At 47.0% G+C, this 27,856-nt stretch overlaps 1 protein-coding gene across 2 annotated transcripts in view; it reads right to left on the bottom strand.

The window, feature by feature from the left end:
* Positions 1-27,856, bottom strand: part of MAP2K1 (mitogen-activated protein kinase kinase 1) — a 79,184-nt gene that overhangs the window by 36,737 nt on the left and 14,591 nt on the right. Inside the window, exons 1-3 of one of the 2 annotated variants that reach the window (XM_027569795.1) lie at positions 8,908-8,930; positions 5,037-5,247; positions 3,459-3,605 (exon numbers count right to left, since the gene is read on the bottom strand). In XM_027569795.1, the coding sequence (XP_027425596.1) occupies positions 3,459-3,605; positions 5,037-5,247; positions 8,908-8,915 (366 nt within the window). In that variant the 5' untranslated portion in view covers positions 8,916-8,930. Of the gene's footprint in view, positions 1-3,458; positions 3,606-5,036; positions 5,248-8,907; positions 8,931-27,856 lie in introns of those variants that run through there. The other variant, XM_027569794.1, reaches the window with a different exon arrangement.

The raw sequence follows: 27,856 nt of genomic DNA, 5'->3' as shown, positions 1-27,856 counted from the left end.
TGTGGGAAGGCCTGCTCAGGGACGAAGAAGGGGTAAGAAGGTCCAGGCCTAGAGCAGAAAGCTACTCTGCAGCACGGCTGCTTGGACTTGAGGCCACAACAGCTTCACTACACAGTCCTGTCTCTGGTAGTTCTGAGCCTCTCCACTAGTATCAACAGACTGTTCCAGAGCTCTCGGGGCCTGTGGATGCTGGGAACAGAAAACCCTAGGCCTAACTCTCTCCCACTGCGCCGCAGACCTGACCATGCCCTCCCCATCTGGGCCTCCTTCATTCAGTCCCTCAACACATTTCACGCAACAGATGCCAGACCCTGTGCTTGGCCCTCAAAAGGTTTTGACCCTCCCAGCTTCTGAAAGCCAGTTTTCGAGGCTCAGGCTCCCCAGAGTAACTCCAGAGATATCTTCTGCTTATGTGGGAGGACCTTGCCCTGCCCGCAGAGCCAAATCCATGAGAGAAAAACTGACCTGCAGATACCGGAAATGGGCTGAGAGAATGGGAAACCAACCCTTGTCATGTCCCGAGTCCCCCTGTCCTCCTGGAGGGAAAGGTTGGGTGGGAAGGACAGAGCAAGAGGCACAAAGGTTGTGATCAATATCTATGAATCCAAAGTGAATAAAGGATTCCAGAATAAGGAAGCCTCATTACAGGTGCATTGAAGACAAATAAAAAGACTGAACTCCAAATGGCAAGAGGTGGCATAAGGCTAATAGAACAGGTTCCAGCAAGTTCTGAATAAACAAAAAGGCCACTGGCTATCAATGTTTGGGGCCTAATCCTCACCTCTGAGGCAAGCACCCAGGAGTTCAACCATGCTCACCCTACACATAGCATCCTGGTTCCTCTAACAAAGGGGGAACACCAAGTGACACAGAACGTGGAGGTAATTCAGGAAATTACCTGATGGGTCAGAAGACAGCAGGCATGAGATGACACAGAGCCGGTGCTCAGAAGTCCTCACCTAAGAAGGCCCTAGAGCACAGCCATCCAGCCTGTGACCAGCTCTGGGGAGCAGAGAGGCCACTTACAGGGTCCCCATCCCCCCAGCAGCTCCTGTGGCACCCTTCACATTACAGGCACTACAAGTGTTCATGAAGCCCAACCCAAGCTAACTCACGTAAACCCTGACTGGCGGCAAGTGCCAAAAACAGAAGAGCCCCCAGAGAAGAGCTGGTCCAAACATTTCTCTGCACAGATGAGAAAATCCTGAGAGAGCATGAAATTTAAAGAAAGCAGACCTGGTTAGAGACACTAGTTAGAATTAAGCTCTCTGACACTTACTGGCTATAGAACTAATTATAATTACTAAGCCTCTCGAGGCCTTGTTCCACCTTGGGGAGGGTGGTCCACACTGTGTCTCACAGGAGAGGGCTGATGTGATTAATAACTTACATAACATGGAAAGGACTCACCAAGTGGTGCAAAATGGGAAAGCTAGTTACTATTATGTCTAGCCATGCTGCCACCCGCCTTCCATTATTGTGGCAACAGCTGAGAGGAAAAAGGCTCCTCTGGCCTTCCCCATCACTGGTTTCTCACCATTACCTCCAGCCTCTTCCCCTTCTAGTTTTCAAGGACCTCTACTGCCAGTTACACATCTTCATTCCAAAACTCTGAGCTAGAGCTAGAAAACCAACCATCAACAGGACCAAGAGCCCAAGAAACCCAAAGCATAAGGAATAGCCCCCTCCCCCTGAGCCGCACCCCACCAAAGTGAGGCTAAGACCCAAGGAGAAAATATCAGCACCCCAAGGCTGAGGGAGGACCAAACCAGCAATGTTCACAGGCCGCCCAGAGGCTGCTTCACTCCTGTTCAAGCAAGAAGAACGAGAGCTTTCTCAGTAACTTTCAGGCGTGCAGAAGACATTTCAGGTTCTACATTCCATATGGCACCACACCAGTCAGCAGATGCCTGCAAGAGTGTGCACGGCACTTCCTGATCGTTACCATGAAGAGGAATTCAAAATAATGGGGCACCAGTGAGGGACAAACCTCCCGGGGAGGGTGCTCCTGGAGTTCATTACGACCAGGCACCGGGGCTCTCTTTCCAGAGGTCAGGGCAGATCCAGGATCAGGAAGGAAGCAGAGCTGCTGAGGGACACTCTGCCGGCCCGAGGACTGAAAGCACGGCAGTCAGAAGCACGCAGATGCAGTCACATCAGCTCTCGGCTCCATCAAGAATGAAGCAAGCACTACCGTTCGCAGAAGACAGGCCTGGAGTCGGTGCGCCAAGACTGACTCCGTTATTTTCACTAATCCTCGAGGATTAGTCTACAAGAAGGTAGGCAGAGTAATGGCCGTTTTACAAAACGAGGAAACAGAATCAGAAAGAAACTTGCCCGAGGTCCTGACGAGAAGGTGACAGTCTATAAACAAATTATTATTGAGCACCTGCTGTGTGCCAGGGCTATTCTGGGCTTTGGAGACACAGTGGCAAACAAGACAGTGTCTACTTCTCTCTTGAGGGAGATATGAATAAACATCTCAGATTCCAAAGTCCCCTGTTGCCTCATGGGGACAGGAAAAAATAGCGATCACAAAGCCAGCCTCTCTCTCTGAAATTCTGGCATCAGGGATGGAAACAGAGCCCAATCACTATCCACTGGATTCAACAAAGTACAGGCACTGGGGTCCAACAGCCTCGGTTTAAATTCTGATTCCGCTAACTAGCTGCATGACCTTGGGCAAGTCATTCACTTCTCTGAGCCTCAGTCTCCTCATTTGTAAAATGCAGATGATCTACCCATCCAATGAGGTGTTGAGAAAATGTAATAAAATATTAATCTGCGTTGGAGAGTACGTGATATGATATACACCCAACACATTAATCCATGTTAGTATTGCTAGCATTATTACTGTTGTGGACGCCATTACTGTTACGGTTAGGCACTGGGAAGAGGAGGAAGGGACTCCAGGCAGCTAATGGTACTTAGAGTGGCAGCTCACATCCACACAATTAGCCCATAAGTGCCCCCTTACTTGCCCTCTCTGATATGCATCAGGTGGCATTACTTCTCTGTACGCCCAAAGAACCCCTCCAGACTGTCCTTCAAGCAGACCACAGACTCTGAAGACAGGAATATCTCATCTCCATAACCCCAGAACCGGGTACCTAGCACACAACACTGCACATCATAAATGGATTTAAACTATACTAACCAGATTTCACCCTATATCTAAACCTTGGGGACAAGAAAACTGGGAGGTGTGCTCTAGGCCTACCTACCAGGGATACCCGGTTGCTGCCACCTCTCTTTGAAGAGAGGAGGGGACCTAGGAAAGAGGCCTGTGGTCTTTTGGTTACTCCAGGTTGTAGAGTCAGGCTTCCCAGATGCCCAAGACAGGGATGTGGATCCAGGGAGGAACAGGGAGGCAGCCAGGTGCCTCCCAAAGCAAAGACGAGCCCAGAGCCCTCCGACTCCAAGGCCGTTGCCCCAGAGGCTGACAGGCTGCCACATACCATGTGCTCCATGCAGATACTGATCTCGCCATCACTGTAGAACGCACCATAGAAGCCAACGATGTAGGGGGAGTTGCACTCGTGTAGAACCTGCAGCTCCCGTATGATCTGGTTCCGGATTGCAGGTTTGATCTCCAGGTGAATTAGCTGGGGAAAAAAAGGTGGGGGGAAGAGAGGCTTTAAAAATATATGGATGCATGGAGGGACGGATGGAAGCGTTCTTCAATGCTTAAGCTCTTAACAGTAGGAAGAGAGAACACGGGCAAGTTTCTCCCCAACCAAAGCACTCGGTGCCAACCTATCAAGGCAGGTGTTGGTACTGGGGGAGCTGTAACCAGGGGAGGACAGCTGTGCCTCTGCTCCCAGAGCCCAGAGTGAGGAAGGGGGGCTCACCCCTCCAAAGAACAAAGCTGAATGGAGGGTTTCCTCCCAAAGGATTTGTGAAGCTGAGAGAGGAAGGAAAAGCAGCCTTGTCAAGGCTGGCTGCCACCCGAGGGCTGCGGGGGTGGAAGGGTACGAGGAACTGGGTATGCGGACCTGAGCTGCCCAGGAGACTGCCCCTTGACCTCTGGAGCCTGAGGTGGTGGAGATTCAGCCGGGGCCTCAGGTGCCACCTTATGTGCCCCTCACACTGTCACTGGTTTCACCCAGGAAGACAGGTGACAGACACATCTGCCATATGAAACAGCTATGAAGGGTGCCTGGGTGGCTCAGTTGGTTAGGCGACTGCATTCAGCTCAGGTCATGTTCTAGAGTCCCGGGATCGAGTCCCGCATCGGGCTCCCTGCTCAGCAGGGAGTCTGCTTCTCCCTCCGACCCTCCCCCCTCTCATGCTCTCGCTCTCAAATAAATAAATCTTAAGAAAGAAAAAAAAAAAAAAAAACAGCTACTGAGTAAGACTAAGCTCCTAGCAAGGGTCACAGACAAGGAGTGCCAGAGGACATGGGAGCAGTGCTTACCGCTGTGGGCACTGTTTGAGAAGAGGGAAGAGGCGGCCGAGCAAATGGATGCGGACGGGATTAAAGACCGTGTGCCGGGAACCACGGAAGAGCCCAGCCCTGCCACAGCAGGGGCTGTGTATGGAAAGAGGAGGACCCCAGGTGGACAGGAAGTCCAGCTCCAACACCGCCGGCCACGGCGGGGAGCAGAGATGTCCACACTGCAGGGGGATGCAGGCCAAGCGCCCGCAGGGCCGGAGCTCAGGCAAACCACTTGAAACCAGCATTTGGTGCATCGCCGGGGCTGCCTAAATGAAAGCGGCTTCTCCTGCCCGGATAATGGCAAACAGGCACTCTTGCATTCTTTCCGGAGCACACAGAAAGCTAAGGAAGGTCACTTGCCTTTCTTTTCCAGTCTGGGGGTGGGGATAAATACACTAACACACCATCAGGGTGTTTATCGTATAATCTGACAGATAACAGGAGCTCAAAATTCAAACCGCACAAAAATGTAGTGAGTGAAAAGTCAGTCTTCCTCCCACAGGCCCTAGGCATATACAGATAATCCAATTACCTATTCACCAAGGCCAACCTGATTCAGTCTTTTTTTTTTTTTTTTTTTTTTTTTGAGTGGTCTCACCTTTCTGGCCATGACCAGGCCGGAGGGCTTGTGGGAGACCTTGAACACCACACCGCCGTTGCCGGCACCCAGCTCACTGATCTTCTCGAAGTCGTCATCCTTCAATTCCCCGACCTTCTGCTTCTGGGTGAGAAAGGCCTCAAGGCGCTTCCGCTGCTGCTCATCGAGCTCCAACTCCTCCAGCTTCTTCTGCAAGGCCTCCAGGTTGGTCCTGTCCCAAAGGGAGAGCACGAGTCACAACCAGCATCAGAGGGGTCCCCCCAGAGGAGCATCTGTGTGGTGGAGAGTTTCAGCTCCGGGGCCAGACCGGAGAACCAGTGCATGGGTCCTGGGGGAGGGTTCCACGCACGGTAGCCCTGCTCCTCCACTACGCCACCCAACACCCCTTCCCACTGACACCCTTCTCCTCTTGAGGCCTCGGTTTCCTCATTTGTCAAATGAGGAAATTCGGTCTCTCTCACTATGCTGCAAGTCTACAGAAGGAACCAAAGAATCTGCTAAAATCCAGAATGAGCCACCTTCATTTGCTTTAAAACCCCAGTTCCAAAAGCCCCACTAGTATTGGATTTATTAACACCGTACACAAAATAAAATCTATTTCCTAAAACCACTAAAGTGAAATCAAACCAAACCATCAAAACAGGCTCTGACAGGCTCTAAACTGAATGGTAACAGTAGAAACTCTTCTCTCTAATGTCATTAGGTCAAGAACCAGGTTAATCAAAGCAAAGAATCCTAAAAATATTTACCTAAAATTTTTATTTTTGCATAATATATATAAATGTGCATTTATTCACCCATCTTCTAACGTAGGTAGGGCAAGTCCCTCTCTTTGAGTAAAATTCCACTGGGAAGAGCCCCACACCATCCTCCTGACATGAACCAGAACATGATACACTATCATTTCCAATACCTGATTCCTTAAAGTGGAGTAAAAATGTAGATACAGAATATCAACATAAAATCGCAAGAGTTTTAGGATTTCCCCCAATCTTAATGCTCACCTAATTTTATAGTAATGTTTTAGTGAGTTGGACTTACTGAGTCTTTCCATGGCTTTTAATTAGCGTTCAAAGGGGGGGGGGAACCCACTTCATTTGCAGGCATATTTCACCAGTTTATCTGATATTTAAGTACCTTACTTAATTACAGTAGCAGCCACAACCTTACAAATGACTCTGGGAACAAAGTGGCTCTCGGTAAGCACATAATTCAGCCAGTGGGTGCTGAGGCGAGTGGGCAGGGCAGAGAGCACCCTGTGAGCTGTGCATTCAGCACACTTGTGGGCAGTACTGAGTTTACAGAGAACAGAAAAGCATTCATTATTCCTGGGAGTTCGTTAAGGGGACGGTGGTAAAGAGAGCTTCCACTACGTTTCATGTGACTTTAGTACTAGTCTAAACCAACAACTCGGGTGGCAAGACAGAGCACATCAGAAGGCTGGTGCCCAAGCCCCAACATACACGCCATTTCTGAGCTTGACAGGTAAGCATAATCTTCCACTCTTCATTCACTCTCTATTCCAACTCTCAAGAAGGCAGGGAGATCCAGACCTCCCGCCTCCCCAGTCTATGGGAAGATCCAACATACCTTACAAATAACAGTATAAGGGCCACAGAAGACACCAGGCTGTTTTCACCAAGTGTCCTCACTGGGTAGCTCTCGGGGAAGGAAGGCTGGTGCTATGGACTGAGTTGTGTCTCCCTCAAATTCATATGTTGAAGGCCTAACCCCCAATGTATGTATGTTTAGAGACAGGACTTTTTTTAAGAGCTTAAGGTTAAATAAGGTCAAATAAGGTCATATGGGTGGAGTCCTAATCAGATAGGACTGGTGGCCATAAGAAGAGAGGTAGCCTTCCTGCCTCCAGGCACACGCCAAAGGTGGTGGTGTGAGGACACCGAGAGAAGGCAGCTAGCTGTCTGCAGGCCAGGAAGAGAGACCTCACCAGAACCCAACCATGCCGGGACCCTCATCTTGGGCTTCAAGCCTCCAGGACCATGAGAAGATACCTTTCTGTTTTTAAGCCAACCAGTCTATGACATTTTGTTATGCAGCCTGAACAGACTAAGATGCCTGGTAATATTCTCATCCTGCTGAAAGGCTCAACTAAGTCTCACAGCTGCCCCAGTCTCTCAGGTGTAGGAGCCCAGAACAAGCATGGCTGGGAGGGCACAGCCACCTTCAGGTTTCCTGACTCTCAAGAACCCATCAATGACAATGTTTGGAGAGACCTGTCAAACGCAGACAAACCCCACAGCTAAAACTTCGATGAGGTTCCAGCTGCCTGTAGGGCTCAGCAGTCCACTCCAAGGGCTTCCGTCAAACACGCCCTCATGCTGAGCAGGTAGGAGGGAGGGGGGAAAAGTGAATGGAAGGAAGTCACTCTCCTCACAGCACCATGTACTGTTTTACACTTGCTAATGCATTTAATCCACATCAGATAGCAAACTCAAGCACAGATGGGTGAAGTGACTTCCCCAAGGTCACAGAGCTAGTAAGCAACAGAGCAAGGATGGAAACCTGGGCAAAGAGAATCTCTATTTTTAACCGTAATGCTATACCACCTCTTCAGAAAGTTCAATACTTTCAAGGAAGGCAACATGCAGACACGGGTAAGATCCTAGTGCAGGGCATTTGCCATAGCAGGGCTCAATTGTACATGAAGATGGGGTACCTCCACAAAGAGCCATTTGCGCCAGATGCAATCCTGCCTGCCCTGCATCTCAAGCTCAACGTTGCCTTGCAAGTAACACTGGCCACAAGAAACCCCATCCAGCTGGCAAAGAAAAAGAAGAAATGCTGACTCTGCTCATTTTCCCAGCTCTCTGCAGAAATAAGTAATTTTCCCACCTTCAGGAAGAAAAACTCAGTATGGGCTTCCTCCCTCCTCGACCACCTATGCTTGACCGTCTAACCGCCTCCCCCCACCAGCTAAGGAGCTGGCTCCTGATTTGTGCTTTCAGAAGACTGAGCCACAGAGGGACACAGCACAGACTCCACGCTGTGGTGCCCTGACTCTCCTGATGACTGGGGGTGGGGCAGTGCTGCCAAGCTGACGAGTCAGTAGTAATCAGGAACCCCGGATTCTTACCCCAAAGTAGTCAACAGCTAGCCGTGCGACCACAGACTGCTCACTGAACTCTGACACATCTCCGTTTTTCTCTTCTGTCAAATGGAGGCACAACGCCATGCTTGCTTCCTTCACCAGGGGAGAGCCAGAACAGAAAACCAAAGTGAAGGAACAATGGAATTTTGACACGCTTCTACACTAGTGTCAGGTCAGGTGCGGGTCGGCTGGAGGGCGAGTAGGAGCTGCCAAGGCAGCAAGAGTGGGATCCAGAAGCCTTTCCCGTAACAACTTTTAAAACCCTTGAGAAGTTTCTTAAGAACAGTTGCGGAGGAAGAAAGACAAAGGATTTTATCTGAAGGTAAAAGGAAAATCCTGGCATCTAAACAGCTTTCAGTACTCATTAAAAAGAAATCAATCAATAACGCAGCAGTATTTAGTACTGCTTCCTCCTGTATGGGGAGTCAGGGATGTTCAACAAGGCTCATTCCTGCCCCACCTGACCCCAAGGTGAAATGCTTCCAGCAAAGAAGATAGGACGAGAGGAGCCTGTCACCCCTCAACCACACCACAAGGCTCCAAATCTCAGAGGACCAGGACCTGTCTCCTGCACAATCTTTGGCTTTAACTGAAACCAGCAAAATCAGGACTATGGATCGAGAAAGGACTCTGGAGCCCAGAACAATAACTCTCTCTCTCTCTCACACACACACACACACACACACAGCCCTCTCCCGGGACCAGCTGTGAATGTCTGTCTCCCATCACCCCATGCACCACAGGAGAGAGAAAATAACTCACAGCAACATGAATTCTGCACCGTGGCTGTCTTACAGTAAACACAAGTTCATCAAGATACAAGAAGATTATAGGTTTGAAATGGGAATGCAGAGAAGAGCAAGGAAAGTGGAGAAAAACAAGGGTTGTCATTTGTGTTCTGAGAACACCAGGGAGGCACAATGAAGTGGGTGGAGAAAGGATGATCCTATGGGCAAGAACATCTCCTTCCCTCTCCCTCATCCCACCCATCTGCTAAGCCTAATGCACTGCCACAACTGGAATCTTGCATTTGTGGCTCGGGGGTTTAAATCAGAAGTAGTGTAAAACGTGGTAGAGGGAAGGACCTGCAAGACCCATTTTACAGGTGAGGAAACGGAGGTCCAGAGAGGACAAAGTCACACAGCTTACTGGTGGCCAGCTCTCCCAACTCCGAGAACAGAGCTCAAGACCCCACACTGCCATCTCCAACCCTGATGGTCACTGAAATGGGAAGCTGACCTAAAGGAATGATTTAAGGGGGAGGGAGGGGACGTCTAGACAAAGGAAAGGGGGCTTCCAACTGCCACACACCAAACAGGGCCACAGCAGCATGCAAACACCAGCCAGTGGTCTGTCACCTGAACCTTGCTCTAGCCTGGGTGGCAGGCCCTGCCAGGAAGGAGCACAGAGGGAAGAGCAGGGGATGACAATCACCGGACTAGAACAGAGAAAAGATCCCAGTGCAGGCAGGCGGGTGTCCTCGGAGAGCTCAGGGAGTTGGGAAGTTCTCCCCCGTGACATTTGGACAGTAAGAATGCTACTGGGGCAGGGAAGGAAGAGCACAGGCAGAAGACCCAAGCCAGGGGCAAACAGCATCAAGAGACTGACTGCAACCCCCCCCCTCATCTGTGAGATCTTGGGCAAGCCACCACCCTTTCTGGTACTCAGTTTCCACACCCAGTTAAAAAAAAAGTACATGAGGAGGAGGAGAGAAGGGAGGGGAGAGCTGTCTAGGTGTCTCTGAGATCCAAGCTTGTGTCAATGTGACAACCAGCTGAGGAGGCAGAGAGTAAGACTGAGTGTGCATTCTGGTTGAAAAGCTGAAGATTTTCAAGAGAAGGGAAATGTGAGGGGAAAAAAGAAAAGAACTGGCTTTAGGGTTCTCTACAGAGTCAAACCATGGACAGGGGGGATGTGGGAGTTACAAAGAGTGTAAGAGAAGGGGGTGCCTGGGTGGCTCAGTGGGTTAAGCGTCTGCCTTCTGCTCAGGTCATGATCCCAGGGTCCTGGGATCAAGCCCCGCATCGGGCTCCCTGCTCCGTGGGAAGCCTGCTTCTCCCTCTCCCTCTGCCCTCCCCTACTCATGTTCTCTCTCTCAAAAAAGTAAATAAAATCTTTAAAAAATAAAACAACAAAGAGTATAAGAAAAGAAGAATGGGCCTGAAGGGAGAAGGCAGAGAGGACCAAAGGCCCAGCTAACTGATTCCAGACTCCACCCTAGGCTAGCCCATCAGTGTTAGGGAGTGCAGTTTAGGCCAGCCCCAAACAGCATGGTGGAGAAGGGGCTCTATACCCTTACCCCTCAACCCTGCAGGCCACTCTGGGAAGGGCTGCTTAACCAGGCAATAAAATTCTAGGATTATGTAAGAAAGAAGCCAGATGGAACAACAAAGTACGTGTTCTTCTGCATCTATGTCAAATTCAAAAAAAGGCAAAACTAATCTATGCAGTTATAAAGTAGAAAAGTGAACACGCTTTTGGGTGGGGGCAGTAACCAGAAGGGGACATGTGATGGTTAATTTTATGTATCAGCTTGGCAGGGCCACAATGCTAAGATATTTGGTCAAACTTATTCAGAATGTTTCTATGAAAGTGGGGTTTGTGGGGAGGGGGGAGGAATGAGAATAACATTTAAATTGGTGAACTTTGCGTAAAGCAGATTACTCTCCGTAATGTGAGTGGGACTCATCCAGTTAGTTTAAGGCCTTAATAAAACGAAGAATGACCTCACAGTCTGCCAGCAGGCTGCCTTTGGACTCAAGTCTTCCGTGGGTCTCCAGCCTGCCAGGCTACCCTGCAGACTGTGGACTTCCCAGGCTTCCATAGTTACATAAGCCAATTCCTTAAAAAGTTCCAGTCAGGTCCGTGTCTGTCTGTGTCTCCTCTCTCTCAATGTCTATCTCTTCCTCTCTCTATGTACATATATCTTGGATGCTGTGATCTGATTTCTTTTTATTCCTTTCCTCCTTGTGTCTCAGTTTGGATACTTTTTATTTCAATTAAGATAATTTCTACTAACCTATCTTCAGGGTCACTCACTGATTCTTTCCTCAGTTTCCTCCAGTCTGCTGACAGACCCGTTGACCTTTGATGTCATGTTTTTAAAATTTTCTAGCATTTTCACTTTATCTTTAGTTTCCATCTCTTCTGAAATTCCTCATTTGTTCATGCATGTTGTCCATAATCATAGGTTATTTTAAAGCCCCTGTCCATTAATTCCAACAGCTGGGTCATCTCCGAGTCTAGTTCTAGATCAACGGCCTTATCTCTTGCAGGTTGTTTTTTCTCTCTTGATTTTTGTGTCTTTTAATACTGCATTGAGTGGTACACACTGTAATAGAAGAATAAGGACTGAGGTACATCATCTTTATACTTAGAAATGGGCACACTCTTCGGTCATGCTGTTAGCGTGTATTCGTTGGGAGTTGAGCTAGGTTTGGGTTTTCTGGTGAACACTGGTAATTTCCGTGCACCACAGGCTGCCAAATTCTCCAGCAATGGGTTTTATCTCGTGGTCAGAGTGGAGCCTGAGCTGCAGAGATTTTTTTTTCCCCTCGGTGTTCCTACTCCTCCCTCAGCTCTGAACTGTCCCATGATGCCTGGCCACAGAGTGGGATCTTTCTCCATGCTTTTGCCTCTCCTCCAGGGGTTGAGGGCAATTACTTTTACATAACACCCTCATATCATCTCTGTGACCACCTTGTATTTCTCATCAAGTCATTGGCTTAAAGTGCCCTTAGCTGCCTCTGTTCCCCCCCTGCTTCCCGAAGAGCCTTCCGGTGCCGAAATGCGTGCATTCCCAGAGAAGGCCTGCGAAGATAAAACAGTCCAGCTTCAAAGGAAAGGGCAGTGAGGATGAGAAAACAGGCAGTGGGGTGTACGTGTGGACAAAAAGTGATGACCGCAGGCCTCAAACTATACAGCCTGGGAAGCCAGCCATTGTGCCAATGGTAGCAATAGGGAAGTTCTCTCCTGTCCTGGGTCAGCCTCAGTCTTAAACAGGCCCTGTGAACATGGACTTCCCCTCCTCCCCATGGCAACCAAAACGACCTTGCATCTGTGGCAGTTCTTGGGCAGGAGAAAGCTTCCTTCTCCTCCCCCAGCAATAGACCTCTGCTTTGTGTTGGTGTTGAACCCGGCTTTGGGCTTAGTCTCGTAAGCAGCTGTGGGAAGACACGCTTCAGTACAGCCGTTCCCTTGCCCGGTTCATAATGTGCTCCACTGAATTTAGCAAAAGTATTTTTTCCCTTTTCCTTGATGCTGGCTGCTAATGTAAATCGTATCTTGGCCGCCTACTCTCCTCTGCTTGCTGACAGACGTAGAGGTGAGCAGAGTCTCACAGTCATTCTTGGAAGCAGCCCCCAGATCCACTTCCAGGGCCAGTGACATATGTAAGAAATGAGCTGCTTCTGGGTCAGCACAGAACTGGTCTTTCACAGTGGGACATAAGACTACTAGAAAGGAAAAAAAAAACAACAACAAACGTGCATGCGGCTGCCATATACTCTTTGCTTAAGAAGTAAGTGTGAAGGGCTTTGCAAGTCAGAGGACTTGGGTTCAACTTGGAAATTACTCAGTCTGTGAGCTATTCACGTTACTTTCCCCTCGACTGTTCCCACAGGTAAAACAGAGTTAAACTAGGTGGTCTTTAAAGTCCTCTTCAATGCTAAAGTTCTCTAATCCTAAAACCAGATTCATCCTGCAGTTTTCCAAGGACAGAACTTTGCAGCTAAGTCCCAGGGCCAGGCATCTCTGCAAACACAGCGGCTGCCTTCCCATGCTGTACAGCTTGAGGCCCGTGGTCACTACTTCTTGTCCACACGTTGACCCTTTTCCCATCCTCACTGCCTTTTCCTCTGAGACTATATGGACTGTTTTATCTTCACAGGCCTTCTCTGAGAATGCACGCATTTCAGCACCAGAAGACCCTTCGGGAAGCAAGGAGAGGAACACAGGTAGCTAAGGGCATTTAAGCCAATGATGTGGTGAGAAATAAAAGGCTGTTGTGGATGGGGTGCCCGGCCGGCTCAGTCGGTAGAACATGTGACTCCTGATCTTGTCTTGGGGTCATGAGTCCAAGCCCCACAATGGGTGTGGAGCTCACTTAAAAAAAACAAAAATTAAAAAAGGTTGTTGTGGAGATTTAAGAGTGGAATGTAAAAAATGCTGAAATCATCTAACGTGCTAAACAAGTATTTAACAGTATTGGTTAGTAATTATTGGTTAGTAAGGGTAACATTAATTTGCTAGTCCTTCCTACTGATTTACTGAGTACTGTGTGACAGGCATTCTGCGAAAGGTAGATGAGTCCCTTTAGTCCAACAACACCATGATGTGATCACCACTGTCAGCCCCATTCTACTGATGAAATTCCTGCATCTTCATGTTTTCACATAATAATCTGGCAAAAATGTACAATGTAGTTAAATACTGCCTTAAGACACTAGAATGGCTCTGTGGGTTGAGCAACTGACTCTTTAATCTCTTGTGAGTTCGAGCCCAGCATGGAGCCTACTTAAAAAAAAGAAAAAAAGAAAAAAAGAAAAAAGAAAAACTGCCCTTATTGCCTTTCATTGGTTTCACCACCACGTCCAAAAAAGACTGTGGGGCAAAGACTGTTTTGCAGTTCCCCTAATTTTCTCAAGAGGCCTGGAACAACTCTGACAACTGACAACTCTGTAGTTCAGGAAATGCTGGCATAATCAGTGTAAGTTTTATAGGGATAGGGGCCCTGAATTGGGTCTATAATGATAAATAAAATTTAGACAGCAAAGAAGGGGAAAGGGCATTCTAGTGTGGTCTGCCCTGTAGAAAACGGAGAATAAAGCTGTGATAAACAGCAAGTGTTAGAGAACTGTAACTTAAGAGGAAAAAGAAAATGAGGGTCAGGACAAGTGTTTCTCTTTAATTTCATTTTCAATCAAGTAGCTTCCAGACCAATCAACAAATGTCTTTCAAAGTCAAGAAAACAGGTTTAATTAAAAAAAAACATAAACAGGGGTGCCTGGCTGGCTCAGTTGGTGGTGCATGCAACTCTCGATCTCACGGTCGTGAGGTCAAGCTACACACCGGGCGTGGAGCCTACTTAAAAAAAAAAGGGAAAAAAAAAAGGATAAACAATCACATATTCCTACCCTTCGAAAACAAAACAAAAGCAAACAAAACCCACAAATACTCCCTGGAATCAAAGAGCCTTCTGAAATGATACAAACTGCCTTCCCGTGGCGTGTTTCTGCAGAGAGTCACGATGAAAACACACGCACACACCCACACAGAGGAACCTCTGGAGTGACAGGACCACCCACTCACACAGACTCTTCTTAAATATTGAACAACATCCTGAGTCGGAGAGAGAGTGTCATGTTGCTTGAAAGAACTGAGAGACTATGGTTTCTTCTCCAATGGAAAAAATTTGTTTCGTATTAGCCACATATGAATTAATTTCTAAAGGATCTTCTGGAGTACAAAAAAAAAAAAAAAGTGATGAAATTTGGAGACGGGGTGGGGGCGGAATCAGAAGATAGAGGATGAAAAGAATAAAGGCTTTACTTGATAAGGACAAAACGGGGACATAATAATTGTCTGATAAAAAATGAAATTTAGATGAAGTTAAGACCTGAGATTCTTAAATGCTAGCCATGTTGTTCCCATTAACTCACTTCACCCTCACAACATTAAACATTACATACGTTGTTCCCATTTTACAGAAACGGAAATGGAGGCCAGGAGCAAGCAAGACTAGGTAGGGCTGGAACTCCAAAAGCTAGCTTTTCTCCACACCATGAGCCAAAGAGCTCATGTCCTTCAAACAACTCCCCACCCGATCAGCGATCACACAGGTATTTTTACCTGTTAGCGATTTATTCCTTTGAGGCAAAGAACTGTGCTCTACTCCACTAAAAGGTTCCTGGAAAGGCAACAAATTAAATCTAGCCAGAGAGGAATTCCTTTCAGAGGAACATCCAAGGCTGAGTCATTTTGAGTGGAACGGGAAGGGAAGAGAAAGGACACTGCCCAGGTGAAGCACGCCAATAGAAGCAGTAAAAATTCAGGTGGCCACAAGGCAGCCAAGGGACTACTGAGGGAGGCAGGGTGGAGAGGAGGCGGCAGGCAGTACTGGAAGGGAGAAAACACTATGGACAACCCAAGTGGAACATCCAGTAAATATGTGGTCACCATCCGAGGAAGAAAGGGAGCACTGGGTCTGGTGGTGGCCACACAATGGGTGTGTTCCTGAAAGGACAAGCTGGTTGATTGTGGCCTTAGAAAAATGATGTATCTGACCCCACCCATTCCCTGCTCTTAAGAAGCTGACGTAGATAAAGACCTTTTAGAAACTGTCTATGTAGGGGTGCCTGGCTGGCCCAGTAGAGCGTATGACTCTTGATCTCGGGGCTATGAGTTCAAACCCCACGTTGGGCATGGAGTCTACTTAAAAAAGGAGAAAGGAAGAGACTGCCTACGTAGTAATAGCCCCTGCCACTCTGGGCATCAGCAATGCGAGTTGCTCTTCAATGAGAGAAAAAGGTACAGTCCCCAAAGTGACCATCATCTTAGACCTCCTAACCCAGAACCATGAAGACATTCAGGTCCCCAGGGCAAAAAGGGAAAGAGCCAATGCTCAAAAGCCCAGCTAAGGCAGGAAGATACAGTCAGAAGAAACACAGATTCAAAATGTGTCTCCAATTCTAGTCCACACGGAGAAATCATCAGTTCTCCAGACTTAGTCCTTCCTTAAATACACGAACACGTTTATGAAACCTTGGCCATTCTCCTTAATCAAAGTACCCACAAGAGGAGTCAGCAAACCTCACCTCTGAGCACACATCATCTCTGGGGAAAAAAAATTCCACTCTCTACTTCACTGTCTGGCAATGCGCACGGAACCCAGTGTCAGGACCATGACTAGAAGTCCATACAAGTGCTCACTTTGTAGAAAACTACTAGTCAGGCCCTCGAATTAATAGCAGTTGGCCTGGTAGGGTCAAAACCTACCTGGCAGAAGTAAAATCACATACCACAGAGAACAAAACTTAACTAAAACCAAAACTAACTGTGCTGGCTTCTGTCTTCTGAAAGAAGCGGGGGAGGTAAATGTTTGTGCTAACAAAGCCCCTGGTAGCAGAGGGTACCAGAGGACCAGAAGGCTTGCCCATAGTTTAAAAGGGCCTGATCCACAGCATAGGCAGAAGCAGGCCTGAACAGTATGGAGGGTGGAGCAGAGGAAGAAATGATTTATACAGAATAAGATGGGAGAAGCCTGTTTGGAGAGTGGCTGTAAAGTGGCACAAGAAGGAAGGAGGCACCATGGCAAAGAGGCAAAAGGTCATTTAAGACCAAAGATAATTCACACTACTAGAAGTTAAGCTGTCTTTATTGCTATAATGTAATACACCCTCCCTACCCCAGACCTTCAGTCCAATCTGCTGTGCCCGAAAATAGCTCTGTGTATATTTCATTCTTATTGTTGTTTGGTGAAAACCAGCAAGAAAGGGCCAAATTCCAAGCTGATTCAACACAAAGCAAAAAGAAGAGACAAAAACACAGAAAGGGAACCGCGGGTCCTAGAGAGGCAAAAGTGACCATGAGAATGTAAAGCTGCAGGACTGCTCCAATCTAGAGGAGGGAAGGGGATAGGGAGGTTGAGCAAACATCTGTCTTATACCCATTTATGCCCACAGCTCTGAAAACGCAATGCAGATTTATCATGGAGCACCCACTGTGTGACAGGCACTATCTGTGCTAGACGCTAGGAAGGTACAGATGAGGAAGACTTAGGTCGCTGCTCTCACCAGGCTGTGTGTGTGTGAATGTGTGAGTGTGAGTATGTGTGTGTGTGCGTGTATGTATGAGTGTGAAACTATGTGAGACTGTGAGTGTGTGCGTGCAAGTGTATGAGCATGGGCGAGCGTGTGCATGTGCGAAGGTGTGTGCGAGTGTGTGTGCGAGGTTGCGACTGTGCGAGTGTGTGCAAGTTTGCGAGCGTGAGTGTGTGCGAGTATCCGAGTGTGAGTGGCCGTGTGCAACTGTGTGTGTGAGCGTGTGCCGGTGTGTAAGCCTGGGCAAGTGTGTGTGCGACTGTGTGCGAGCGTGAGCGTGTGCGACTATGAGCGTGACTGTGTGCGAAAGTGTGTGTGCGAGTGTGACAGTGTGCGAGTGTGCGTGTGCAAGTGTCCGAGTGTGCGTAACCGTGTGCGAGTGTGAGCGTGTGTGGGTGTGGGTGCGAGTGTGCGAGTGTGTGTCTGCTAGTGTGTTGCGTGTGCATGTGACTGCGAGTGTGAGCGTGCCAGTGTAAGCCTGTGCGAGCTTGTGCGAGTGTGAGCGTGAGTCCGAGTGTGACTGAGCGTGAGTCTGTGCGTGTTTGTGCGTGTGCGGGTGACTTTGTGCGAGTGTGCATGTGTGCGAGTGTGGGCGTGTGCACGAGTGATTGTGCACGAGTGAGAGTGAGCGTGTGGGTGTGTGCGAGTGTGTGACTGTGCGTGTGCCAGTGTGTGAGTGTGAGTGTGTGTGAGCGTGAGTCAGAGTGATTGTGAGCATGTGTGTATGTGAGTCTGTGTGCGAGTGTGTATGTGGCTGTGTGCGAGTGTGTACGTGTGTGCGAGTGAGCGTGTGTGGGGTGGGGGGTGTGTCTGTGCGAGTGTGTCCGAGCATGCATGTTGCGAGTGCGTGTGAGTGAGCGTGTGTGCGAGTGTGAGTGGGTGTGTGTGCGAGTGTGTGGGTGCGAGTTTGTGGGGGGCGTGTGAGTGTGTGAGAGAAAGAGAGAGGGAGATAAAGATACAGAGATGATGGGGCACCTGGGTGGCTCAGTAGGTTAAGTGTCTGCCTTTGGCTCAGGTCATCATCTCAGCGTCCTGGGATTGAGCCCCGCATCCCATCCGGCTCCCTACTCAGCAGGGTGCCTGCTTCTCCCTCTGCCTGCTGCTCCCCCTGCTTGTGCGCTCTCCCTCTCTGTCAAATGAATAAATAAAATCTTAAAAAAAAATGTAGACATGAAAGAAACAAACAGGTATCACAGTGCAAGCCAAACACAGGGAAGGATACCAATAAGTACAGAAACGACTACAGGGTGGGGTGCCTGGGTGGCTCAGTCGTTAAGCCTCTGCCTTCGGCTCAGATCATGATCCCAGGGTCCTGGGATCGAGCCCCGCATCCGGCTCCATGCTCCGCCGGAAGCCTGCTTCTCCCTCTCCCACTCCCCCTGCTTGTGTTCCTGCTCTCACTGTCAAATAAATAAATAAAATCTTAAAAAAAAAAAGAAATGCCTACAGGGTAAGGTAGATCATAACGCTGAAAGTGAGGTGGGCACAGGGGCCTATGGGAACAGAGAAGACTCCCCATTCCATCTAAGATGAGGAAGGGAAAGAGAAAGTCTGCAAAGGTAACATCCGAGTTTAGTCATGAAGGATAATCCAAGTTTTTGCAGCAGGGGAAAAAGCACTCCAGGCTTGGGCATCAGCATGAATAAAGAGGCACTGAAAGTTACAGGCTGTTCCAAGTGGCCAGAGAGTAGGTGCATCCATCCAGATAAGGCCAGAGGGTAGGTAAGCTGGGGCTAGTCCATGAAAGGCACAGTATACACCAGGCTAAAGAATTAGGTTTGAGGAAAAGGAAGGGATATTGGGGAGATGTTGGTCAAGGGTACAAACCTGCAGTGGAAGATGAATAGGTCTTAGAGGCCTAATGCACAGCAGTCAACAATACTGTATTATATACAGCAAAGCTGCTAAGAGATTAGATCTTAAATGTTCTCACCACAAAAAAGAAACGATAATTATGTGATATGACAGAGGTGTTAACTAAGGCTACGGTGGTAATCATATTGCAACACACAAATGTATCAATCTGCACACTTATATGTCAATTATACCTCAAAAAAAAAATCTTAAGTTAAAAAAAAAAATGGTCCCAGCACACCAGCTTAGAATGCCTCACGATGTTCAGGGTTCAGCAAAGAGCAGCCTGACATCTTAGCTTCTAAAAATGCCACAAAATTTTTTGTTTTAATTTCTTAATTTAAAAAAATTTAAAATGCCTTAAGAATATTTTTTTTATATTTAAAAATCTAAAAGACATGCAAAGCATCACAATTTGACGAGGATGCAATTTAAGTGTGTGGTTTTGGAGTCAAATCACCTATATTGTGCTTGTGCAAAATAGCCATATGGGTAAGTGCAAAAATTCTAGTTTGGAACCTTCACAGAAATGGAGTCAAGAGGGCGCCTGGGTGGCTCAGTTAAGTGTCTGCCTTCAGCTCAGGTCATGATCCCAGGGTCCTGGGATCTAGTCCCACAGCGGGCTCCCTGCTCTGCAGGAAGCTTCTTCTCCCTCTCCCACTCCCCCTGCTTTTGTTCCCTCTCTCGCTGTGTCTCTCTCTGTCAAATAAATAAAATCTTAAAAAAAAAAAAAAAAAAAAAAAAACAACTGCTGAGCTCCGTTTTCCAAATCCTTGGAAGCCCACAGGAGACTTCTCTTCCAGATAATTAAACTCTCATTACCTCGTCCAAAGACAGACTGAAAAAAAGCCTTTGACAGTATTTATCCCACACCAATCCACAGTCCCGGATCCAATTCCTAAACCCAACACGGATGTGCATTACTGCAAACCATACAATCCAAATGGAAGTGGCGGCTGCCTTTCCAGTGATGCCTGAAGCCCACCAAGTTCAGTTCATCTACTTCATTTCCCACATGCCTTACTGAATCCCAGAGGGCTATTTTTATTTGCAAAATTGCACCGTGAATAATTCACCTCCAATGTATAAACCATGCTTTTAACAAAAGGTACCAAGATTATGGAAACAACCCTGAACTTGAAGTCAGGAGGTCCAGAGCCGGTAACAGGCCATCTAACCTTGAACCTTGAAATGAGAGCACACTCTTATCCTGTATCACAAGGGCTGTTATGAGCACCTGGACAGACAATGGGTGAGAATGTGTTCTGAAACAGATAAATAAGTAAACACATCAAAGAGACAAAAAACTTTCTTCTAAATTACTCTTGGTTGGGGGGGGGTTGGCTGGCTCAGTAGGTGGAATGTGCAACTCTTGATCTCAAGGTCGTGAGTTTGAGCCCCGCGTTGGGTGTAGAAAAATTACTTAAAAATAAAAGCCAATAATTAATTAATTAATTAATTAATCTTGGTTAGAAGAGTGTGACTGTAATGACACTTCACATTAACTGTGAATCCTCAAACAGCATTAAATAATAACCAATGATCAAGATGAGAAAACAAAACCTACTAAGGCAACACTCCACTGAGTATTAAATTTGAGGTATTGTGGAGAAAAACAAGAAAACTGCAAGACCAGCATCATTAAGCATTCTTTGGACCTTGGTCGCTTGGGGTTAAAATTCTACAGGCTCTGGCTGGCATTCAAAAGAGAAGCTTGTTCTTACAGCAGCAGATAAAAAGATTTGTCCACCAAGCTCTTCCTCTTCACTTCTCCCCACCTACTTCCTTTTCTTCCAAAGGAGAACGTGCTCATTTACACACTGGTTTGCCACATCCTGCCTCGGAAGCTACTTCCTAGGAGCTGCTTGGGCTATTCTGAGAGGAGCTTTAACTCCTTCAGGTCCCCAAACCACTAGTGTATTTATGACATCCTCACCCACCACAGTCATTTACAGTCTAGTAACCAGAATCCATACAATCAGATAATACTCCCAACTTCCTTCATGCCATGCGCTGAATTTAAACATTTGACTTACAAGAGAATCTGGCAGGAGCCACATCCCTTGGTCCCAACTGGGGGCCCCAACTGGTCCAGCTTTGCTTAATCAGTCAAAAAGGACAAAAAGAAGAAATCAACTGACTCTTGATTTCAGTTCAAGTCATGATCTCTGGGTCCTGGTATGGAGCCCTGCATCAGGCTCCACACTCAGCAGGGAGTCTGCTGGAGGATTCTCTCTTCCTCTCCCTCTGCCCCTCCCCCCACTCACGTGTGCGCACGCACAAGCACACACACTTTCTAAAAAAATATATATATATATAAATCCTTTTAAAAAGGAGAAATGATTCAAGAAGAGCTACTGAGAAACTCAATGCACATAACATTGTATTTGATATCAGGGAAAAAGCAGTGAAGCAAATCTCCTGTCCCACATGAGCTCTGTAAGCTAATACCAACATTCATTCACTCCACATTTACAGACCACTTACTACACACCAGACCTGGACTAGAGATGGGGCATCAAGACAAAACTGTTAGTCTCCAAAAGCTCACAATGCACATAATGAAAAACAGATACATATGAAGATATATCTCTAGCTCACTCACACACACACAAAGTGGTTTGTCTCCCAAGTAGTTCATGGACAGCCCCACTGGAAGTTTTCTAAGGGAGAGCAAAGTTTCATGGACAAGATAATACTGGACCTCAACCTTAAAGGAGAGGGTAGACCCGCAAACGCTGGCAATAAACTTGACAGAGAAACCCCAAAGGAAACGTACAAAGTCATGGGTAACATTTTATTGAGTGCTTACTATGATTTAGGTGTTATGCTAATGATCTTACACTTAGCCCTCAAAACAACCCCACAAGTTAGGTATTACCACCACCCCACACTTACTAATGAGGAAGCTAAGGATGACACACCTTACTTAAGAAGTCCAATTGACATAACTGTTCAGGGGTGGAGGACTCCAACCTCAGCTGTCTGCCTCTAGGGATCACTCCTACAACACAAAGAAGAGCGCCCACTAAGTTCCAGAACAGAGTCTGTAACTGTGGGGATGGTGGTCACAGTATTAGAAGAGGAGCAGGGCACAATTAAGCTCCTCCTCTCCCCTTAAAGAGACGAGATCTTTGTAGTCAAGAAAGAAGAGGAAGAGATATATATAGATATATATGTATTTTTTAATCAAAATACCAATAAACACTACCTACTACATGTAAGATCCTATACAGAGCAAATTTATCTTCTGCTGTTATAACTGGCTTCCTGCTATATACATCACCCCCGTGCAGCTCGGCTGGGCTCCTCTTGCTGGCCAGGCATATGCATCCCTCCCAAAAGTTCCCACGTAGACGAAGAGTGTGCCCCCCAGACAGGGGAGGGCCAGAGAGCAGTCGATGACACACCAGTAGCTGAGATCCCAGGATGCCCCAACCCCATTAACAGAAGAACATAGAACAGTGAAGCTTCTAGAAACAATGAGAAGTCTTTTTCAAACTCCAAGCTTGGACCTTTTGTACATTTTAATAATCTTCAGCAGTTCTTGGGTTATAGGTCTTATATGCCATATTTGAACCATCAAAATGTGATTTTTAGAGCCAAAGAGTTAAAAGGTATCCTGCTGAGAGAATTTAACTTTTTCTCTCCCTCCACATATTCTTATCATCCCTTTTCTTTTTTTTCCTAAAAGTTAAATCCTATCAGTCAAACCCACACAGGGTTACCTGATAGACTGCAGTCGACCATACAGAAATCACAGAAATCGGTCAAGACTTTCACAGCCCTTAGCAAAGATATGTCAAGAGAGGCCGTTAAGGGTTAAAAGGAATTGAATTCACTCTGGGCTGGGGGCGTTTAACAGTGACCCAGTCACCTCTATTCATTCTAAACTGAACAGACTCTTCCCTGACTGTAAAACAGAATCAAAGGGTGGGCGGTAGGGCGGGGCAGAAAACAGGGGCCCCGCACTAGAGAAAAGTCGGGGATCCTGGATCTCCCTTCAGGCTGTCGCTCACTAGCCATAAGGCGCCTGGCCTCTCTGGGCCTCAATCCCTTCATCACACGGCCAGGAGGATGAGTTATAAAGGTCTTCTTCTCCATCTACAACAAGGACAAATTTAAGGACAAACAAGGAACGATCCTTAGGGGAGAAGGAATGAAAGGTGTTGGTGGTGAAAAGGATGATTAATACAATGTAATGCTCTCCCAGGTCCAGAAATAGCCTGGCTTAGAGCTGCATTCACCTTATCAGCATAGATTTATTAGGGGGGTGGGAGGGCTGGTGGGTGAGACTCACAGCCACCCACAGTGAAATTAAACTCTGTTCCCAAATGAGTTCTGCTGAAGTGTGATTTATCCAAAGTGTTAAACAACTCACCGGCAGCATGAAACCGTGTTACCGAAATTGTATTATTGCACAAACTTAACTTTTCCCCAAATGTGATTCGCAGCGAGGATGCAGAGCTGAGAATCCTGTGTCCATGACCATCTGTCCTATCCCAGTCCCTGGAGAGGCGTGGGGGGAGAGTGTGAAAAGCCACAATTCAGCCACCAATGTCACATATCCATCAAAGGAGCCCAACATTTGCTGGGGATAAGTGTTCAGCTCAGCATGCATAAGAGGCTCGCTGATGCATCGGGCTCCAAACATTCCCTGAGCCTTCCTCTGCGCCAGGCAGGGGGTTGAGGGAACACCATAGAATAGGGAAGATGTCATTGCCAGTATATGCTTACCAAATGTTTCCCCTTGGGGCAAGGAAGGGGCTGTTGGCTGAAAAGGCAGTACAGAGGACTATAAACACTCTTAGCTGCCAGTGTGACACAGACCAAGAGCCTTAACCAGAATCAGTTTCCTATCTGTTGAGTAAAGATAACACACATCCCGCACACCTCATGTGGTTGAATGAGGAAATAAAGGGATGTAAAAACAATGAGGAGGAGGGGCTCAGTTGGTAGAGCATGGGACACTTGATCTTGGGGTCATGAGTTCAAGCCCCACGTTGGACAGGTTGGATAGCTTAAAAAAAAAATGGAGTATACAAAGCCTCACAGAACAAATGCTATGATTACTACCAACACCGTGACCTTCTTGTGGCAAAACATTAAACGGAAAATAATCAAAATAAGTCAAAGTCAGACTTGGCAGGGATTATGAGCAAAGCCTTGAGCAGAGCCTTGACCTCTGGAGAGGAGTGTCTTCTGCCCTCTGCCTTTACTGCCATGTCAGAACTTATCGCTCAGCAAAATTTCACCAAACCAGGCAGCAGGGAACATGCCATGCACTGGAGATAAAGACGAGTAAGACCCAGAGTCCCAGGTTTCCCCAATTTCCCTCCAAATGGACAGGAGTTCCACGAACAACTGCAGTGTGATGAGATATGTACAGCGAGCCCTGGAGGGCGGAAAAATGACCACCGCCTAGAACCAGGCGGAGGACAGGTCTGTGACAGATTTACACAAAGGTGACCTTACAGGCGCGCCCGGAGGGGCTCAGTCAGTTAAGCATCTTGGTTTCAGCTCAGGTCATGATCTCATGGGTTGTGCAATTGAGCCCTGCATTGGACTCAGCAGGGAGTCTACTTGAAGGTTCTCTCCCTCTGTCCCTCCCCCCAACTCACACTCTCTAAAATAAATAAATAAATCTTGGGACACCTGGGTGGCTCAGTCATTAAGCATCTGCCTTCGGCTCAGGTCGTGATCCCAGGGTCCTAGGATCGAGCCCCATCATCGGGCTCCCTGCTCTGCAGGAAGCCTGCTTCTCCCTCTCCCACTCCCCCTGCTTATGTTCCCTCTCTCGCTGTGTCTGTCTCTGTCAAATAAATAAATAAAATAAAATAAATAAATCTTAAAAAAAATTAAATAAAAGGTGACCTACAAAGTGAGCTTTGACACAAGATTAGGATTGCAACGTGGACTGAAAGGTAGAGAAGGGAATCCCCAGAACACAGTCTGAGCAGAGGCCTGGACCCGTAGGGGAAGACATCTGGATGAACCATGAAAAAGTGGAACCCAAGAGCCACCTAGAGCAGATGCCCCCACATCTGCTTGAAGCACTGGAGTGTTACCTTCCCTTTATGTCAGTGTCTACCCCTCCCTATTCCTAACACACACACACGGCCCAGGAAAGCCCCTTTGAACTCTTGGAGAAGAAAGCGAAGCTACTTCTTGTCACGCAGACAGTGGTCCTGGAGAAGCCAGGAGGAGTCTGTACTGGGATGTACTGTGTAGCAGTTGTTTCCTGGGCACCTTCTGCAGCCTCCCGTTTCACTGAAAAGAATTCCTTTGCTTCCTTCCCCAAATTTGCAAATATGCCCAGCATTGTCTCTATTCTGTCTGTCTGGATAAAGAACGGCTGAAGAGCCCCATCACTGGAAGTGCTTTGGGAGGTGAGAATTTTCTCTCCTTCTCACCTCATAGAGGATAAGGCACCCTGGCAGGGAATCTAGTCCTGGCCCTTATCATTAGTCCTGTTAATCATAAAAACCAGTTTACACACATGGAGTGTCTACAAATCCTTTCTGTGGGTAGGTGTCATTATGCCCATTTTATAGATGTGCAAACAGACTCAAGGATGCAAAAGAACTTGCACAAGATCGCTCAAGAGAGTAAGAAGCAGGGTCAGGATTCAAACCAACGTCTGCCAGCTCCAAAGCCTTTTCCCCGTGTCACACAGTCTCCAGGCCATGCTTACTCAAAAGTCACATTCACAGGAGAACCTACTGTGTGACGAGGCCCACTCCCCTTAACCCTTCTTTGCAATACTGGTTCTTTATCTGCCAAAAAAAGAGGAATGCCAAGAGAGACCTCCAAGATTCCTTCTGATAATAAAATTTAATCTACTTGATATCTACCATGAGCTTGAAAACGTGCTCAGTGGTGACCTATATGATCATGTGGACTCATTATATAAACCCTGAAAGGTAGGAAGGAGTTCCCATCAGCCCACTTTGCAGACAAGCAGGCACAGGGTGGTCACATGGCAAGTTAACAGCTCTCCCAGAGAAGGAGCTGAGATCTCACTTTCCCTCTACACAAGGCACTGTTATTCAAAAGCACTGCAGCCTGACAATTCTCAAGCCTGCAGACTTATGGAGCCCTCTGGAAGAGAGGTTAATTTCTGGATTCAAACAAAACACCTGGAGAAGTAGAAACAATGATTTAAAACCTGATTGGGAAAGTGGACTCTTCGCTGCATTGCTAGCATCCAAAACTCTGAGAGGGGAACAGTATGTCCTCCTCAGACCACCCTGCCTTTGGGCCTGTTGACCCCAAAACTCTCATAAGCCCATTCCCAACCTTCTAGAAATGAGACCCGACTCTATAAAACTATACAAGAAGTCAGCTGGGTGCTCTGCCCACACCCTCCCCCCAACACCACCACCACACCACCTAAGGCAGTTAAAGACCAGACATCAGGGCTCCCTGGGACCCCTTCCAGCTGTGCCCGCCATCTTTAATGTCCTCTCCACCTCTGCCTTTGTGCTCTCCGAAAAGACAGGCACTTTCCTGGATACCTTGCCATCATTTCAACTTGTTTTTAATCTCTGACCATACTCATGCACCTGACTTTAACATTTCTTTAGGAAAAAAACCCAAACTTTAATTTGTTTCTAAAAGACAACTTTCTAAACCAATGAGTGTGATATACTGAAATCAAATATCACATTTAAGGCTTCCTAAAAATACTACCCTAGTACAATGACTCCTTTTTGTTCCCACGTGCCCATCCCCCAGACACACACGCATACACTTTAGACTGTCATTTAGACACTCGCATGTATAATTTGTCTTTAATAGCATCTACTAAAAACATTTGCACATGATTTTTCACTTTACTTCAAAGCAATGATCCAAACTGGAGCTTTCACTGCATTTCAGGACCAAAATAGGCAAATACATGGATGGCAAATGCCAACAATAAAATTCAGGCAAGATTTTAAAGTGCATTAGACTCGCCCAGAATACTGGCATCTTTTTTCATCTCCAGCAAAAGTCCATTTCTTCCATTTCTCAGCTCAGTGCCTGGTCTATATTAGGTACGTAATAAATATCAGTTAAATGAATGTTAATACATCTGAATCTTCTTAACACAGAAGTCTGAAACCTATTGTTGTAATTTTAGTCATAATCTAAATCTATTTGACCCTCACACAAAAGCCATTCGAATCAACAGCAAACAACAGGCAGCTGCTTCTATTCAAAGTATACATACCTCTGTCATCTGAACTGTTTTGAAGTTGGCCTTGATTGGAAGACAAATGGCTAGCAGCTGCAAGTTCAGTTACAAAGTGCTTGGTAGGAAGGCAGAGCACGAAGTAGGGGGAATCAAAGTGCTGTTTCATACATTAAGCATGGAATTCCTTTCCAACAAACATCTCTCATTTTCCTAGAGGCAACTAATCCGGACGTGCCCTTTGAACTTAGGAAAACACAGAGCTGCACTCTGGGAGAAAGAATCTAGTTTGAAGGCCAGGCAAGGCTGGGAGAGTAGGGCAGTCACTCCTCTTGCACACCTCCGGTCTATTAATTGTTTTTAGAGGAGAGTGTGGACCATGGGAAAGCCACCAGGCAATCAGCCCAAAGGCCCAGATTAACCAGACATAGGACACTGAACACGTTACTTCCCTCCTTTGTCCCTCATTTTCTCCTTCACAAAATAAGAGGCAAAAATAAATAAAAGGGTAAAATTGGATGACCGCTAGGCACTAATTTTCTGCAATGATGGGAATGTTCTATCTGCGCTCTCTGATACAGTAGCACTAGTCACATGCCACCTCAGGCCCTTGAAGTGTGGCTTATGCAACTTAGGAACTGATTTTTATTTTTAAACTTCACTGAATTTTAATACATTGAAATTTCAATAACTACATATGGCTAGTGGCTCCAGTTCTGGAGAGTACAACTCTAAAAAGACCTCTAGTGGGGTGCCTGGCTGGCTCAGTCGGTAGAGTGTGTACCTCTTGATCTTAGGGTTGTGAGTTCAAGCCCCACACCAGACATAAGGTTTACTTTTAAAAAAATTTGTTTTTTAAAGA

The sequence above is a fragment of the Zalophus californianus genome, chromosome 6, assembly GCF_009762305.2.
Source record: "Zalophus californianus isolate mZalCal1 chromosome 6, mZalCal1.pri.v2, whole genome shotgun sequence".
NCBI classification, from domain to species: Eukaryota; Metazoa; Chordata; class Mammalia; order Carnivora; family Otariidae; genus Zalophus; species Zalophus californianus.
This window is presented reverse-complemented; position numbering and strand designations above follow the sequence as displayed.